The sequence below is a fragment of the Galleria mellonella genome, unplaced genomic scaffold (genome assembly GCF_026898425.1).
Source record: "Galleria mellonella isolate WM207_F2 unplaced genomic scaffold, CSIRO_AGI_GalMel_v1 utg139, whole genome shotgun sequence".
Lineage (NCBI taxonomy): Eukaryota > Metazoa > Arthropoda > Insecta > Lepidoptera > Pyralidae > Galleria > Galleria mellonella.
The window spans coordinates 8,094,323-8,110,087 of NW_026441995.1; the positions used below are offsets into that span (position 1 = coordinate 8,094,323).

The following is a 15,765-nucleotide window of genomic DNA, read 5'->3' on the forward strand; positions in this document are numbered from 1 at the left end:
TAATAGTAGATATGTACCCCGTTAAACTCTCTACTTCCGTGTTCATAAAGTGAAACTAACAAGCTATGAAAAAGTATATAATATTTATATATACACAATTCTTAATGTAAATAAAGTGACTATTTATAGAAATAGTCAAGTTTGTAAATTAAGTTCAGTAAACAAGCTTAAAGCGCTTAGACATAGAACATGTCCCACTAAACCTACTTCCTATTCTACTAACATTATGAATACGAAAATTAATAATTGCTGATTATTGGTTGTTTGTCACTTAATAATGTTTTAAAGTCTGAACTTAGCACTTATACATATTTACATCTTTAATATCTTTATTAATCGAAATTATTCTATTTTTTTATTACGTATGTTAAAAATGAAAATAAATGTTTTGTTACCCAAAATATGGTAATTTCAACACTTTAATATGTACCTATGTATAATAAATAAGTTTCATAGACAAAAGAATTAATGAATACGAGTAAGTTTAAATGACTTAACAACACAAACTCTAAGGTATCCTAATGACTGGCTTACAAATTTACTTATTTAATTAGTTAAAAAAATGAAGCTCTTAACAATACTAATAATTATACCAACCTAAATATTTATAATATGTAACAAGTATTTTCCTAAAAGTATTTCGAAATGATTTCCTAAAACTCCGATACAAACTTTTGATATGTACCTAATGTTATTCTGCAGGTTCGAGTAATCTGACATCATTGGCAATTTTATTATAAGCATTTACTGTGTAGGTTATTTAACATAAATAATGTCCGCGTTTATATTGATTTATTTCTTTATTGTATTGGAGAAAATTACAAGCCATCCAAACAATTTAGCATGGACCGGGGGTCCCATTCATTCAGAATGTGAACATAGCGCAAATTTTCTTGTCGGAAGTGAACAATATGTGAACGATAATGTGATAGTTACCAAAGCTGTTACATACAAAGATGATATCTACGTTATTTCTCCCAGGTATTTATGTGATGAAATTAAAAACTTATTACCTACATTATATTTCATGATTATGATTTATGGGTGGAATTATTTGATATTTTCATTAAGTATTTATTATACCAGAGGAAGACTTTGTACAATAGTCGTCTGCATGGGTATTTCTGTCCCACTTGTATTTCTGTCCTAATAAGCTGTGCTTGCAGGACTATATATCAGTTTGAAGGTTAGAATATGGTAATGAAATTACAAGGTACAGATGCATAGCACCTTAATCCTCAGAGTGGCAACGCATGAGGGGTAGCATGGGCATAATAGTGTATTCTGTAATGTTCATTGTACTGTTTATATCTATAGGTGACGGTTATTACTTTCCATTAGTTGAGCCGTCAGCTTGTTTGCTATTTTTAAGTGTCTTAAAAAATATTTCGTTCCCCGCGGAAGAAATTTCTCTAGTCTATAATTTATTTGTAAACCTTTCGACATACTAATTTAATATAGATCTTTTTAAATTACATATAAAACATGTACATAATTAAAATACAACTGTACAACAGGTATTTAATGAACTTACCATGTTTATCATTTCCGATAATTGTTTCGACTTCTAGGCCATATACATAGGTTATATGCCATCATTTACCCACGACGTCAATAATAAAACAACTAGCCTTTCATTATTAGTAATTCAATTATCTATGCACCTTTTTCTTTTTATAAATAATGGTCAAAGTTAGGCCCAAATTAAAAGTCAAACGTCAAAATTCTGCATCTAGATTAAACTCATAATCTAGTTAATGGCTGTGGAAATTCGTTCAGCCGTTTATGTGTGATTCAGTAGGTACTTACTCATATCCTCCAAAAAACTTTACAAAGTTCCACATTTCTCTAGATAGTGTAAAGAACTACAAATAGTAGACATATTATTATCAACATTAATATAGTACCTATTACATTACCAGAGGGAGGAAACTTACCAGGAATGATTGATGATATTGAACGAAGTCTAATAAGATTCGTTTACTCATATTTTTGCTGACAAACAGCTGTGCTTCGGTATTATGAGTGTAATGTGGTAGTGAAATTGCAGAGTAGAAAGGGCATACGAGGAATATCTTAATTCTCAATAATGCCATCTTATGAAATATACCTATCATGCTTTCCACCAGGAAGGCCATCAGCATATTTATCATGTGTATGTATCAAATATCATACATTACAAATCATGTGTATGTATGTATATCATATATATGTGTAGATACAGATGCTTAGATTACAGAGTGTCTCTATACATATGCTTTAAAGAAAGCGTTACCACAGTTACCACTTCCCATCAGGTGGGCCGTCAGCTTGTTTACCGTTCTAAGTTGCATTAAAAATACATACATATTATAAAAAGGCATATTTTTAATAAAACCAGATTCAAACACGGTGTGTTATCAACTGTATGGCAACTGGTGAATGGACGACGTGGACCAGAGTTGCAGGTCTACCCAGCACTCATCCACAATAAAATTGGAAACTGTCAAGCAATACAAAATGCCGTCGACCAGCATCTTGACCACTTGGTAAATCCAATCGCCATTTTCTCTTTCCTATTATACATAAAGTAAAACTTGGGCCTAAACACTGTTTTATTTTATTTTAGGAAAGAACTTGCATGATCAGCCACACACTATAATAGAAGTGTTTCAATAGAAATTTTAATGATTTCATGAATAAGGCTTTGCGCAAATGATGAACAAATGGGGCGACCACAACATATGTTTTGTTTATGATAATAGAATACATTGAATTGTATTTTAATACACACACTATCATGCAACTATCTACACGAATAGACAAGTTATAAATAAGAAAATATTACTCTACATGAACAAATTGTCTATTCATACCTTAATAGGGTATCTTATTTATGAAGCGAAGGTCTTCCAAAAAATTTTTTGAATTGTACAGTGTGCCTATTAAAAAATACTCAGTTAACTAACTTACTATTTTAGGGTAACTTATGGATACTGGATACGGGCATAGTGGAGATAATGGAATCGCCACGTTGTATATGTCCAGCCAAAATTGTGGTTATCAATACAGTCCTGGGAAAGCTGACTAAGCATATAAGCCTCTCAGCGCTGACAGACTCATCGTCACAACTGCAGAATTTGGTTGTGGAATATGAATTAGGAGTGAAGCCTTTTATGTAAGATTATTAACAAATGTACACATACATATTCGTACTCTACTAGGCAGATATTTACCAAGACTTCGTCCATCCATATCTTTTCGCCTGGATTTTTTCATAGGAAAAAAACAAAACAGGTGACGACACATCTGTTATTAGGTACTATTTAGGAGTACGTACTATAGTTGTTATTTCTAAGCAATGTAAACTACACTGCTTTAAAATACTACTTATAGTACTTTAATATACAGTATTAAGCATACGACGGGCCTTTTGAGTGCGGAGAATCAAAGTTTACATCATTAAAAGTAATTTATTCATGTAAATAGCTCGAGTGCGTCATTCAAACCAATTAGGTACATATGTTTTTCATTTTGATAAGCAAAAATCAATAATTTACCCTTTTTTAGTCAATATGAAATGACAAACAAACTAATGATCGAGGTAAGGAGTGCTAGCACTCGGCGTTTGTTCGCGCACTGGTCTACCGTCGCTGGAAGGTCAACAGACTGTCAAACCTAACGTGAATTCCGTGGGACCTCCACGGAACAGAATGATCGATCTTCTACGTAATGTAACAGACAATAAATTATACGAAATTTGATGTAATAGCGTTTCGTCACGAAAAATCGACACTCAAAGATTGCCTTAATGCATAGATTAAGGATAGTAGCTGCGGTCCTGCTTAATGTTAATGTAACAGTAGCATTAAATATATTTTTATAGTAAGTAGTTAAATACGACTATATCTAAGTACCTACCCGTGTTTATTTTTTCAGATATATATCAGATTCTAGAAGAGGTGCGATACTCGTTCATGATGTTATATCTAACACTGAATGGACTGTACTAGCATGTGCCCCAACAAGTGGTTTACAGTTAGCCCTCGTAAAGAAAGGGGCTACAAATACTGTTCTAATACTTATTAGACTACAACACCAAGGATTGTTAGAATTAGACACAGCAACCCTACGAAGAAAAAAATCACCTGCTCCCGTTAGAGGTAACGACTCCTTTGATCATTTTAGTTTCCAATTCAGATTCAATCACAAACTAGTACATCTTACTGCTACTGAGAAATTACTCACTTAACCCTTCAGAATTTTCTCGTACACCAAGTCTATGCTTCAGACAAAAACTGTAGAACTAGTACTTTTCCAAGAAACATATTTCATATAGGGAAAACTATAGACCTCATTGCTAGCGACATAGCCTATTAAGGTCGATAGATTCGTTTAACACATGTTACATTACATATTCAATATATTTTTCAGTATTCGGCGAACGTTCTAAGCGTGTAGTCCTCCTTGGATTCGACGCTCACCACGTTTATTTACGACACGCTGAATGTGCAGATGTGCTGTCTTGGGACGCTCGTAATGCATACAACGCATCCAATCTTATCAACATTCACTCCCCAGGACCAAGGTTGACGCCCACCTCGGTGACTGTCAACCCTTTAAAGCAGGTTCTAATAGTTCTTGATTCTAATTATGGTGACACTATTCGCAATAGTAACCTGCCTACCTACCACAGAATCACTTTTATTGGGAAAATTTAAATACCCCTACATTATATGAATTTGTATGTTTTAGAAAGTAAAAACTATTAATTTTAATATTTTCATTATTAGTCATATGTTCATTTGATGACATAAAAGTGGATATTATAAACATGTTTTTTTTTTCTTTACGAATAATTCAACATATGAAAAACGAGGTTTCTCAGAAAAGAGGTAATATTTAAACAAACAAATTTTTAATAACCCTACCGAGCAAAAATAGTTTTGTTTCACTAATATTTATATAATGTAAGGCATATTGATTCAAGTATTGAATACTCTAAAATAGAAGTCATGTATAAGGAACAATAAAAAGCTGACATGTGTATATAACACTATATTTAAAACATAACATGATGAAATGACAATAAACATCTTTAAATTAAACAACGAACATAATACAAAATTTAAAATGGAACGACATATTTAAGTTTACACAATTTCGAGAACTTACGAGCGCTTTGTTATATATTATTATTAATTTTTAAGTAGATATAGTGAAGCAGTTCGTATTCTTAGAAAAAAAATCTCTTATTGTGATCATAAATATTATGAAAGCTTGTACTGTTTTAATGCATTTTACAGTTTTAATTTCTTTTCCAAATAAATAACGTTCATATAATGTTAGTTTTAACAAGTTGAATAATTTTGGTGTGTTGTAATTTTTCAACTTTACCTTCTAATGACTTTTTAATATCAAAATAAAAAGCTAACCCTTTCACATTTATAGTATACCTTATAAACCTTGATAAATTGCATAATAACCCTTGCCAAGGATTGGATACTTAAGATATTACCTACACCTTAAAAGCAGTATTCCCGATCATTAGTGTGAAGCTCGGTATTTTATAAAACTACGACAAGGTAGTCGAAATATTTATATTAGAGGCTAGTCTCGAACTTTCTGTATATTTACAAGTTTCAAAGTATTTGAAGTTTCCTCTCCTTATTATTATGTCGAACTTGTGAAAGTCCCATAATACTGATCATCTTCAACGTGACATCAGAATCGATATTCAGATACAGGTAAAAATACTGAAACTATTACATTTATAACAATTTTTGTCTTTTAGGTATATATATTTTTCTCTTTTAAAAAAATAATTCAAAGCGGGATATTTTTATGGTTCTATTGAATGTATAAATTTATATTAAATATATAAATGGGATGTCATCAAATATATTACAGTTTTCATTTAAATTGCATTTTTTTAATAACCGAATTAATTTTCTTGCATCAATTATTTTATTAAAATTGAATATTAGTACTATAATTTAAAATGATTACTGACATCAGTACAGTTTTGATAATAGATAAAATAAATTATTAATAACATAAGCGCTCATGTTGCTCGACAAAGCGATAAAATGAATCGCAGGTACATGTTTAGTAATATACTGTTGAATAATAACCTTGATTCAATATATTGAATGTCTTTTAAAAAAACATGTCCAATATAAATTATAAAAAAAACTCTCATCACAAAGTGCTATATAACCTAGATTATGTGCATTTCGAATTATAATTTCGATATTTACAAAATATTAACATTCCCAAACGAGTATCATTTTTATAGAGATTGTTTTATAAAAAACCCATTACACATACCAATATATACAATATTTCACAAATAAATTGCAATACAAATCACTTTATTTCCTTATTCGTGTAATCTGGTAATGTTATGCCTACATAATATAATAATTTAAATAAACTAAAAGATATAAACAAAAATTGTCGTGTTATACGCAATTTTAATGATATATCACAATTGATTTACATAGGTAATAATGTATTCTTTAAAATGTGTATTCCGAGTATACATATGAATAAGTTTTATTGTAGTATTCATTCTAGTCATATGTATTTTGTTAATTTTAAAATCACAACATCCCTAGGGCCAAGGCACAAGTGTGTTTTTACGAAAATTCGTTTATTACGCCCGCTAAATATAACCCTACTAATTACTCTGTGGTGTTTTATCTACATAATGTATAAATAGATTTCTGAATAACAGCTCTACAACACGCAGGTTACACAATTTGTTAGTACATAGAGGAAGACAAGCAGTACATACGAACGAATTACTGTGTAAACTTGGTCCTTCAGGATAAAGCCAAAATGCTGAATAAAATGACCAAAAAGTAAAGATTGATGGAATTCATTGAACGCTATTTACTTGCCTTCCCCATAATGAGTATATTTTCAACCAATCTTTGGTATTGAAGACAAAATTACCATAAAACAGTTTGTAATAATATTAAAGTATCCATGACCACAATACAAAAGTCTTAATATATTAAATCCATGTAACCAAAAAAATATTTGCATATCAAAATAACCGCAATAAATAAGCCAAGCCAGCGTTATAAAGCCTCTACTCGTCTAAAGCATTAGAAAATATACTTAATCCCACGTTGTACATTGCTAAGTGGAAGGCAGTTATGAAGGTTTCGCATCTGGAACCATTTACATTCACAGCATATACACTTTAATCAATCACTAACTGTCAACTATATGAAACCAGATCTAATTTCGGGCATAGAGTTAATATAGGAGAGGGCTGCTTACATTCTTCAGGCACTACTAGCTGTTCTCATGTGGATATTCGTGTTTTCCACACAGATGATTTCTCGCCTGTAAAATATTAATGTACAATATTATACAGCTACATATATATCATGAATGCTACTAGAGTTCCATGCACAGGATTAAAATAATACAGAGTAATCGTCATTGACTTTTGGTATTTGGGCTATGAGCTACTTAAACATACTTTACAAGTATTGACCCAATGCAATACAAAACAAATATAGTTGTACTACAATAGAACTGCCTTGAGGTTATTACTTATTTGCTTAAATTGCCCAATAAAATCTTTTAACAAGCACTAAGCAAAAGGAAGTAGCTTCACAGCTCATAAACTAAATGTTTACAAAATATGTGTACTTTTAATTTAAATAAATTGTTCAATCATTATGTAAGAAGTCTTTCAAGTATTATGGTCAAAACTAACCTGCTCTATGTGATTCCCCAGCTATATGGTTACCATGCCTTGGAACAATATAATTGGACTCTTGGAACATAGACAACATAAGATCTTCTGTGGTTGGATGATATTCCACTCCATTTATACTGGCAACCAAGGGAGAACTCTCATAGTTTCTGTTCGAATCTCGACTTGTAGACGACGTATTCGACTTGGCCGGGTAATCGACGGATCGCGGCCTTCTCGTGTCCACGGGCGTCATTTTGGGATTTACGTGTACATCTTTATGAATATAGGGTTCAATGGATACACTCATCTCGTTTTCGTTCGCATTATCGTTCGTTTTATTCCCGTTTACTTCAACTATCAATGGTCGCTGCAGCGTGGGTGATTGTATTATAGAAGCTGTATTGTGAACAACTGTGGTGGTTAATTTGGCTGGAGACGTTGATGTATTCATATTGTCATCAGGCAGGCTCTCAACACTTCTAGATAAAGGACTGTGTGTAGGAGCAGTTGCATCCGATTCTGACTCCGGTTCATTGTTTGGAGTCACAATTTTTATATCGTCTATATTCTCCTCTTTGACTTCGGTAAGCTCATTTAATGTATCGCTAGTTTGCTTTACATATTTAGGCATACGTAACGCCCAATGACTGTTGTGATCGTCAGTAGAATAAGAATGAGTTACGTTAGGCTTTTTCCTTTTGTAAAATAGCATGTACGCCGTATTATCTACCAGTTCACTATATGCATTCTCATCATCAACAAGTGTTACCCTTGAATCATCAAACTTGTACCAGTGTCCATCGTATGGATTTTTGCAGGCAGCAGTATAATGTCCAGTTTCTAAGTCATCACCATGGTGATAGCAAATGGCGTATAAGTCATACATATTCTCATCTGGACTGCATATGGGAGTTTTAGAATGCCTTCTACGTGGCGATCTTGAGTGTCCGGGCGATTCAGCAGTTGGAGAGTTCCGCCTGACCAGATGTGGTGTCATGTCGAAGTCATTCAATGGAAACTCGACCATTGTAGTCAGCTTTGTACTCGTCCGACCTTTAGCTTGCCTAAAATTATTAAAATTTAATTTAATAACAATCATATATTTATCATTTTGCATTTAAAATAAAAAAAACAACTAATACTCACTGCCTAAACCTCTTCAAATGTATAACTAAAATGTCCGGAAGTGACCAAAGACCAAGGGTTTTAACGACAGGCATATATCGTTGACACTGGGGACACCTAAATTAAATTAAAAACATAAGTACACTGTCAGAAAAAAAAAATTGTTTCAATTAATTTGTCAAAATGTTTGATTAATTTTATAAGACGGACCCAATTATATATATACACATATAAATGGTATAATGGTTGATATGTTGCAGTCAAAACTCTTAGCCAATCAAAAGTACTATTGACTAGCAAAATCAGTCAAAAGTACTTTTGACCGTATGCTTTAGTCCATAATACTTTCGACTAAAATAACAGTTAAAAGTACTTAACCTAACCGCAAATTTGCAGTCAAAAGTACTAATAACCAATAATTTTCAGTCAAAACCACTTTTGACCAGCCCGTTTTGCTAGTCAATAGTACTTTTGACTGGTTAAGAGTTTTGACTGCAACAGATACAATAATGATGATATACGTTATATAAAATGTACAACCGATTCACTGATTTACAACATTACGGGAAATACCACACGCTTATATGTTCTGATAACGATAAAAATATGCAAGGTACCTCCAGGCATCCTCCTGCGCGAGCCGCTCGGCACGCGTGTAGTGCGTGAGGCAGGCGTGAAGCGTGAGCGGCGCCGGGCCAGCGGACACGTGCACCTCGCACGCTTCACCCACCCACCGGATTATACTGCCATAAAGACCACACAGTCAATAACTTCATTCTTATTAAAATAACAATCACAAAAAATCCTACTATCGATTCCCATAAAAATAACATTGATGATACATCACAATTGACTTTTCATTGCAAAAAGTTTGCAATTAAATTTGCACCAGAAAACAGGACTATGATAAGAAGTATTAATTTAGAATATGCCTAGAATTAACCAACCAACCTGGAATCTGGAGCAAGGCTAAAAGCTGATCATATATTTTTAAAACGTCTTTAGAAAAATTATGAAAGCTTTAATTTTGTAATTTTTTTATTACTCGTTATATTTATATATCAATAAAATAATAGTCTATATATATCAAAATAATAAGTCTAAAACATTGATTATTTATAGATTAATTTAACCAGCCAACAAATTATATTTTATTAGTTCAAAATCTTACCTATCTCTATGAGCTGGATCCCATAGTAGTTCCAGCCGAAGATGAGAGTGTTTATCGTGTGCGCACAGAGCTTGCTCCACGTCTAGCGCGAACAAAGGGTGCGGCAACTAAACAATATAGAATATACCTAAGTATTATTAGAATAAAGGGCAGCAACTTTTACAGATTTTAAAGAATATTAGATAGTCCTCATTAATTAATTAATTATAATATGGATTATTCTAAAATCACCTCAGGTTGCAAATATGCTGGATCTTTAGGTCTATGTGCTTCCGCGATCCTAGCCCTGAATATATCAGTACCCTGTGCATTTTCCAAAACTCGTTCCGCCACTATTTGGCACATTTCCTTTAGCATTAATTTCTGAAGGTCCTCATAGGAAATCTCACGAGGGACTTGCATGGCATAAGGTGAACCTGAGGATAACAACATTTTTAAGTAAATTTAAAAAAGAATAATTTTTAATAAATTGTTTAAAACAAATATAAAATAAAACTTACCAAACCTCTCCCCCTCTAAAATATTAACCCATAATAACAATAAATACGGCGTAGTCGGAGTTTGTAACAAAGGCGGAGCCTCCATACAATACAAAGCGCCGAAATCTATGCCTGCCACCTCCCAGCCCGCTCGGGCATTGCACCACCCTACAAAGATATTAACAATGTTATATAATACTTAAGGTGTGGTATAATTATTCATCATCATTACAACCCATCATCGTCCCATTAGTGGGCACGAGATTTCCGATATAATATATATTTAATTATTATATTACTATTACCACACGCGCTCGCCAGATGCCTTATTACAAACTTCATATAAATCTTATTTCAAGCTTTAATTCTCTTACCTGTATTGTTTTGTTCCTTCAGTCACTCTTTACAACATCCGGGAGATAGATATTCATAACTCCTTTATCAGATATATAATAATTATTTCGTTATTAAAATATGTACAGCAATTTTAAAAAATATTATAAAATGCTTTTTTTTAAACATCGAACTGTAAAACTATACCAAAAAATTGTGAAACTTTGTATTCAATTTAAAAGTAAATACCTGTCTCATTGATTTCTGCTAATATTATATGGTCGCGATCAATGCCGGTGTCATTATGTAATGTAGTTCGCAAATCGTCCATGGTAGCATTTGGTGGAAGTTCCACACCAATCCGCACTTGGCGAGGTTGTTGATTGACATATACTACCTGCAAGTCGTAATAGTATATATTACTTACAACTACCATTATACAGTTAATAAGGAAACAATAGTTTATATACACTAAACATTTTTATAGACAAAAAAATTCTATTACTAAAAATTTTAGTGTGCTTATTAATTTTTGCCTTCCTCAATCATAATTTCCAATTAAATGTAAGTAGCTGACTTACAGATTTACAGATATTTACGTATAAAAAAAAATAAATAATCCATATTACATGAGTAAGAATAGAGTAACTTTCTATCAATAAATAAATTTTTATAATGACTTCAGTAGCATTTTTAGAATGTATTCAGTAGTTTACTGCCCATTTTCAACTAGAATTGTATTTCGAATTACGACAGTAAAATCATAAAAGTTAACTATTAAAAAAATTCTTAAAAATAAGATTAATCAAAATAAAAATTATCTAAATGTATTCTATTAACAAATAATTAACCTCTTTTATAATAACAGATATGATAATAATGCACTTACATTAACAGGCAGTGGGGATGGTTGTGCTGTTGCCAACCTTGAAGGTAATTGTACACTCACGCAATGGAAAGGATCAAATGTGCACGATGTACGTTCACACTTGGCACATGTGAGTGCTGACCTGAAGATGACCATATTATTTTTATATTTTAGTGTTATTATAATAAACATATACCACTGTTATACATATACATTATTATTATTTATAATACACATAAAATTAATAATAGGAGAAAGAATTACACATTATTATGTTACGGTTATTATTGTGTGTTTGTATTGTGATTTCTTGATAAAACTTTATTATATCGACTACATATTATTATTTAAAATACTTGTAGTTTATCTCACTGTCTTTATCTAATTTTAACTGGACACTAGAATTTTTTTTAAATAATATTATATAGTAAAATTATTATTGTATCCATTTATGCATATTATGTCAATATTTTCATAACTTTTTAAAAAATGTGATTAATCATAACTATCTAAAATATTTCATTACATTAATTTGCAGCTTCATATTTCAAATAATAGAAATGACATCAGTTGAAACGCAAAGTTGTACACTATTACTATATATAATTTACTTTGACTTTTTATATACAAATAACCCAATTAGGAAATTACCTATACTGAGCTTGAAAAACTGCTTGTACAAATGAACTATTTCTACGAGCATGATTTGCTAATGTTTCAGCAGCAACTACTTCATCAGGCTTTCCACAGGTATTCTGCAATATAATTAAACTATTTATTTAAAGAAAAATTAAGAGTTTAAAAATAATTTTTTCTACACTACTATAGTAGCAAACATGCATATGACCTGTCTGATAGTAAACAGGTTTACCATAGCCTATAGATATTTGTAACACAGTATTTGGCAAAAAGATGCTTCCAATCTTGATGAAATGCATTAATTTTTAAAATTACATTTATGTTCAGCAGGGGTGGTATATGTCAGTACCAAGTGTTTTAAAATGTCAATAAAATTTTGGTTTTTTCTCTACTGCAATAAATGTGGATAATATTTATTAATTTATTTAATAATATTTATTAAATTAATCTGAGTGAATAGGAAAACCACAACTGACAAACCATTATTTATACATCTAAAATACCTTAATAGTTTTGTATTTTTTCTTTGTTGCAGTATTTAAATCTTCATGTACTTTGTCAAGAAGCCAAAACAAAAATTCTTGGGCATCATGCTGGTTATTTCCTCTATATTGTGTTCCATGCCTTTCGACTGCCCCCTAAAATATAAATATGATAATCTTAATTATTTCATCAATTACATTAGACAGATATATATGAATTATACATGCTTATAATTATGATAAAATAAACTACTTGTTTTGTAATTGAACTTGTAATTTGAAAATATTAATTCATATGTGAATTAATATGTTTCTACATTGAGCATTAGCTTTATTTACAGAGTTATTACCACCAAACACACAAAATGCATAAATACCTTAAAGGCAGTACTCATATCAGGAGAGTAGTGACAAGCCCAGAGTGCTTTTAGCAGGGTAGCTAATTGCTCAGTTACTTCTCCTCTTGTACCATACTTTTTAGAATTTATTTTATTCCTTTTCTGCAAATCCACCTGGTAATAATAAGAACACATAAAATATTAATTACATTATGTTCGACTAGTCTATATTGTTTAATTTTAAATATGAACATTCAAACCAATAATATAAGTATTTTGTTTGCTACCTATTAGTATATATATGTAACAGGAATTTTATAAATTTACTGTTTGTTGTTTCTGACAATTGTTTCAACATCATCTAGAAGTGTTCTTTAGGATGTGTATGGTGCTTTTGTCACAGCATGTAAAGTGAGACACTGAAGTTGAAACAATTGTCAGAAAAGACAAACACAGTGAGTCCATGAAATTTCTATTACACATATTATGGACATTGATTCCTAATGTTTTTATTACCGACAAGTAAATAAAAGCAATAAATGAAAAATATTCTGAGACAAAACAAAAAAAAACTTTAGTAATCAGAATGGGCGTTATTTGGGTAATGTTTACTACTTTAGAGGCTTTTGTTACTATCACTAATATAAGAAATACATATGACAAACATGTTCCATATATACAAACTCACTTTATAATGGTCTAGAACAAAGTATTCAGCAATGACATCTGTATGAGAAAGGCACTGTAATACAGCATTCATATAACAAGTATTGCCGTGGTTCTTGATGCCAGTGGCAGCTGGAGTAGATCCTGGTGGCCACGGTGGGTCTCCACTACATGGTACTCTTTCACCATTTAAAATTGCTGGTGCAGATTTAACCTTAAAGTAAAAAAATAATGAAAAGTTAGCTTGCAGGCAACTTTATTCTATTTTGCAGTTTCGAAGTAGGCATATAATAATCATTATATAAAATGAAAATAATTAACACAATTCAAAATTCCAATCAGATATTCAAAAGTTGATTAGAAGAAATCCCTTTTATACTTTATTAACTCATCTTTTCTTTCTTCAAGAGATCTTATAATTTAAGATTTAACTGTAAAATAAAAGTTTTAAACATACAAGTACTTTAGGTATGTTATTTACAATTCTTCTTTTTATTATAGTTTATTACTTTTTTTTTTAATTACATATTATTATGTAATATTTATAAATAGCTAAATATTTTATCCCATATATACACATATGATAAATTATAATTTAAATCCCGGCAAAAAGTTACAGTAAAATAAAATAATATGAGAACACAGTCATGTATATATTCACAATGTGTGGGGTTCCTACCTGCATCATTAAAACAAGACTTACCATAGGTATCTTAAACCATTACACCAAGGTCATAAAAATAACGATTACAATAAAAGATTACTTATTAATGGTGTTTAGATTTCTAGGTCAAGTTTTGTGTGAGTAATTATTAAATATAACTACAGCAATGAATTTATTAATATAATAGTTGTTGATGATATCATTAATACTTACACCTGACACATTAACAGTGCTCATATGCTGCGCTATTTTATTCAAAAATCTTTTCCATGATGGCCTTCTGAATAACTTCCTTTCGATAGCACCCACATCTTTTTGAGACTCTCCTATTTCAGATATAGCAGATGGAGGTTTACTATCACAATCGTTGCTTTTATTCTTGCTGGAGGTTGCTTTAACAGTTCCAAACGGGTTGCGAGGCAATGTAAAAGTACGTTTTAATCTAGATCCCTCAACTTGCTTTGGTGTCATAGTAGTATCAGAAATCTCATTAATTAACTCACTCTCCGAACACGACTTCAAAACTGTAGATAGGTTGTTGGTAGACATATTAATAAAGTATTTGATAATATTTTACATTTATTACTTATTTTTTAATAAAGAAAACCAATTAGAAAACATTGATATGTCACTGCCATAAGCGCCATTTTGATTTCTTGTCTATGACATTTTTTTTCAATGTGTTCTTTCGGAAAAGCTATGAAACTAAATCATATTGCCTCATCTTAAAATTTCTAATTACGTATCACGTTAAGTACTTAGTTAAATTAATTTTATATCTTTAGTCAGGTCTTTAGTTAAGTTTTTAGTATATGCAATAATTTTTACTAATAGTATTTTTTTTTAATAACTCATTGCATTTAATTTTATATTACTATTCAATGTTATCAAATACATCATTTCCATATAGCTAACTATATAATTTATATCTAAGGTTTACTCTGTAGTGTCTAGTGTCAGTCAACTGCTAAAAAAAAGGAATTACATAGAAGTAAAAAAAGAGGAAGAAAGATATATCATCAGTTGTTATTTTCCTCAATTCTATTTCATTTTTCTACTTCTTGTTCTTAAAAAAAGAATGATAAAATAAAGTGTAAATCATATGGTTGCCTCCTTGCTTCTTATACAAATACAATTAGTAAAAAGAGGATGAAAGATACACTGTAACAGATTATTTATATTATGTCTAGATATAGTCTGTGGAGGTACTCTGTATCCGTAATTACTCTATAGTGATATGTGCTGTACTGTAGATTGTAATGGAAACAATAAAATAAAACATATTATTATTTTACTTATTA

General features: G+C 30.9%; 2 protein-coding genes across 2 annotated transcripts; one reads left to right on the forward strand and one right to left on the reverse strand.

The window, feature by feature from the left end:
• The first annotated feature begins 711 nt into the window (after positions 1-711).
• Positions 712-4,812, forward strand: LOC113513458 (uncharacterized). Its single transcript, XM_031909509.2, has 5 exons — positions 712-981; positions 2,381-2,528; positions 2,961-3,157; positions 3,919-4,142; positions 4,414-4,812. The coding sequence occupies exons 1-5, from the start codon at positions 773-775 to the stop codon at positions 4,698-4,700; spliced, it is 1,065 nt and encodes a 354-aa protein (XP_031765369.1). The 5' UTR covers positions 712-772; the 3' UTR covers positions 4,701-4,812.
• Positions 4,813-5,022: 210 nt separating this feature from the next.
• Positions 5,023-15,136, reverse strand: LOC113511147 (ubiquitin carboxyl-terminal hydrolase 15). The gene is made up of 14 exons (XM_026894752.3): positions 14,678-15,136; positions 13,823-14,014; positions 13,174-13,308; positions 12,818-12,952; positions 12,327-12,430; positions 11,697-11,817; positions 11,057-11,204; positions 10,496-10,642; positions 10,227-10,411; positions 9,996-10,102; positions 9,442-9,567; positions 8,846-8,941; positions 7,718-8,763; positions 5,023-7,338 (listed from the first exon to the last, which is right to left on the reverse strand). Exons 1-14 carry the CDS (start codon positions 15,011-15,013, stop codon positions 7,298-7,300), a joined length of 2,919 nt encoding a protein of 972 aa, XP_026750553.1. The 5' UTR covers positions 15,014-15,136; the 3' UTR covers positions 5,023-7,297.
• Between the last annotated feature and the right edge of the window lie 629 nt (positions 15,137-15,765).

Excerpts from the sequence above, each read along its gene's own strand:
- LOC113513458 (XM_031909509.2), top strand. The coding sequence starts at position 773 with ATGTCCGCGTTTATATTGATTTATTTCTTTATTGTATTGGAGAAAATT. Across the intron at positions 982-2,380 it reads ATCTACGTTATTTCTCCCAG|ATTCAAACACGGTGTGTTAT; the intron begins GTATTTATGTGA and ends TAATAAAACCAG. Across the intron at positions 4,143-4,413 it reads ATCACCTGCTCCCGTTAGAG|TATTCGGCGAACGTTCTAAG; the intron begins GTAACGACTCCT and ends TATATTTTTCAG.
- LOC113511147 (XM_026894752.3), bottom strand. The coding sequence starts at position 15,013 with ATGTCTACCAACAACCTATCTACAGTTTTGAAGTCGTGTTCGGAGAGT. Across the intron at positions 10,643-11,056 it reads AGCAGAAATCAATGAGACAG|GGTGGTGCAATGCCCGAGCG; the intron begins GTATTTACTTTT and ends ATATCTTTGTAG. Across the intron at positions 9,568-9,995 it reads GATCCAGCTCATAGAGATAG|TATAATCCGGTGGGTGGGTG; the intron begins GTAAGATTTTGA and ends TCTTTATGGCAG.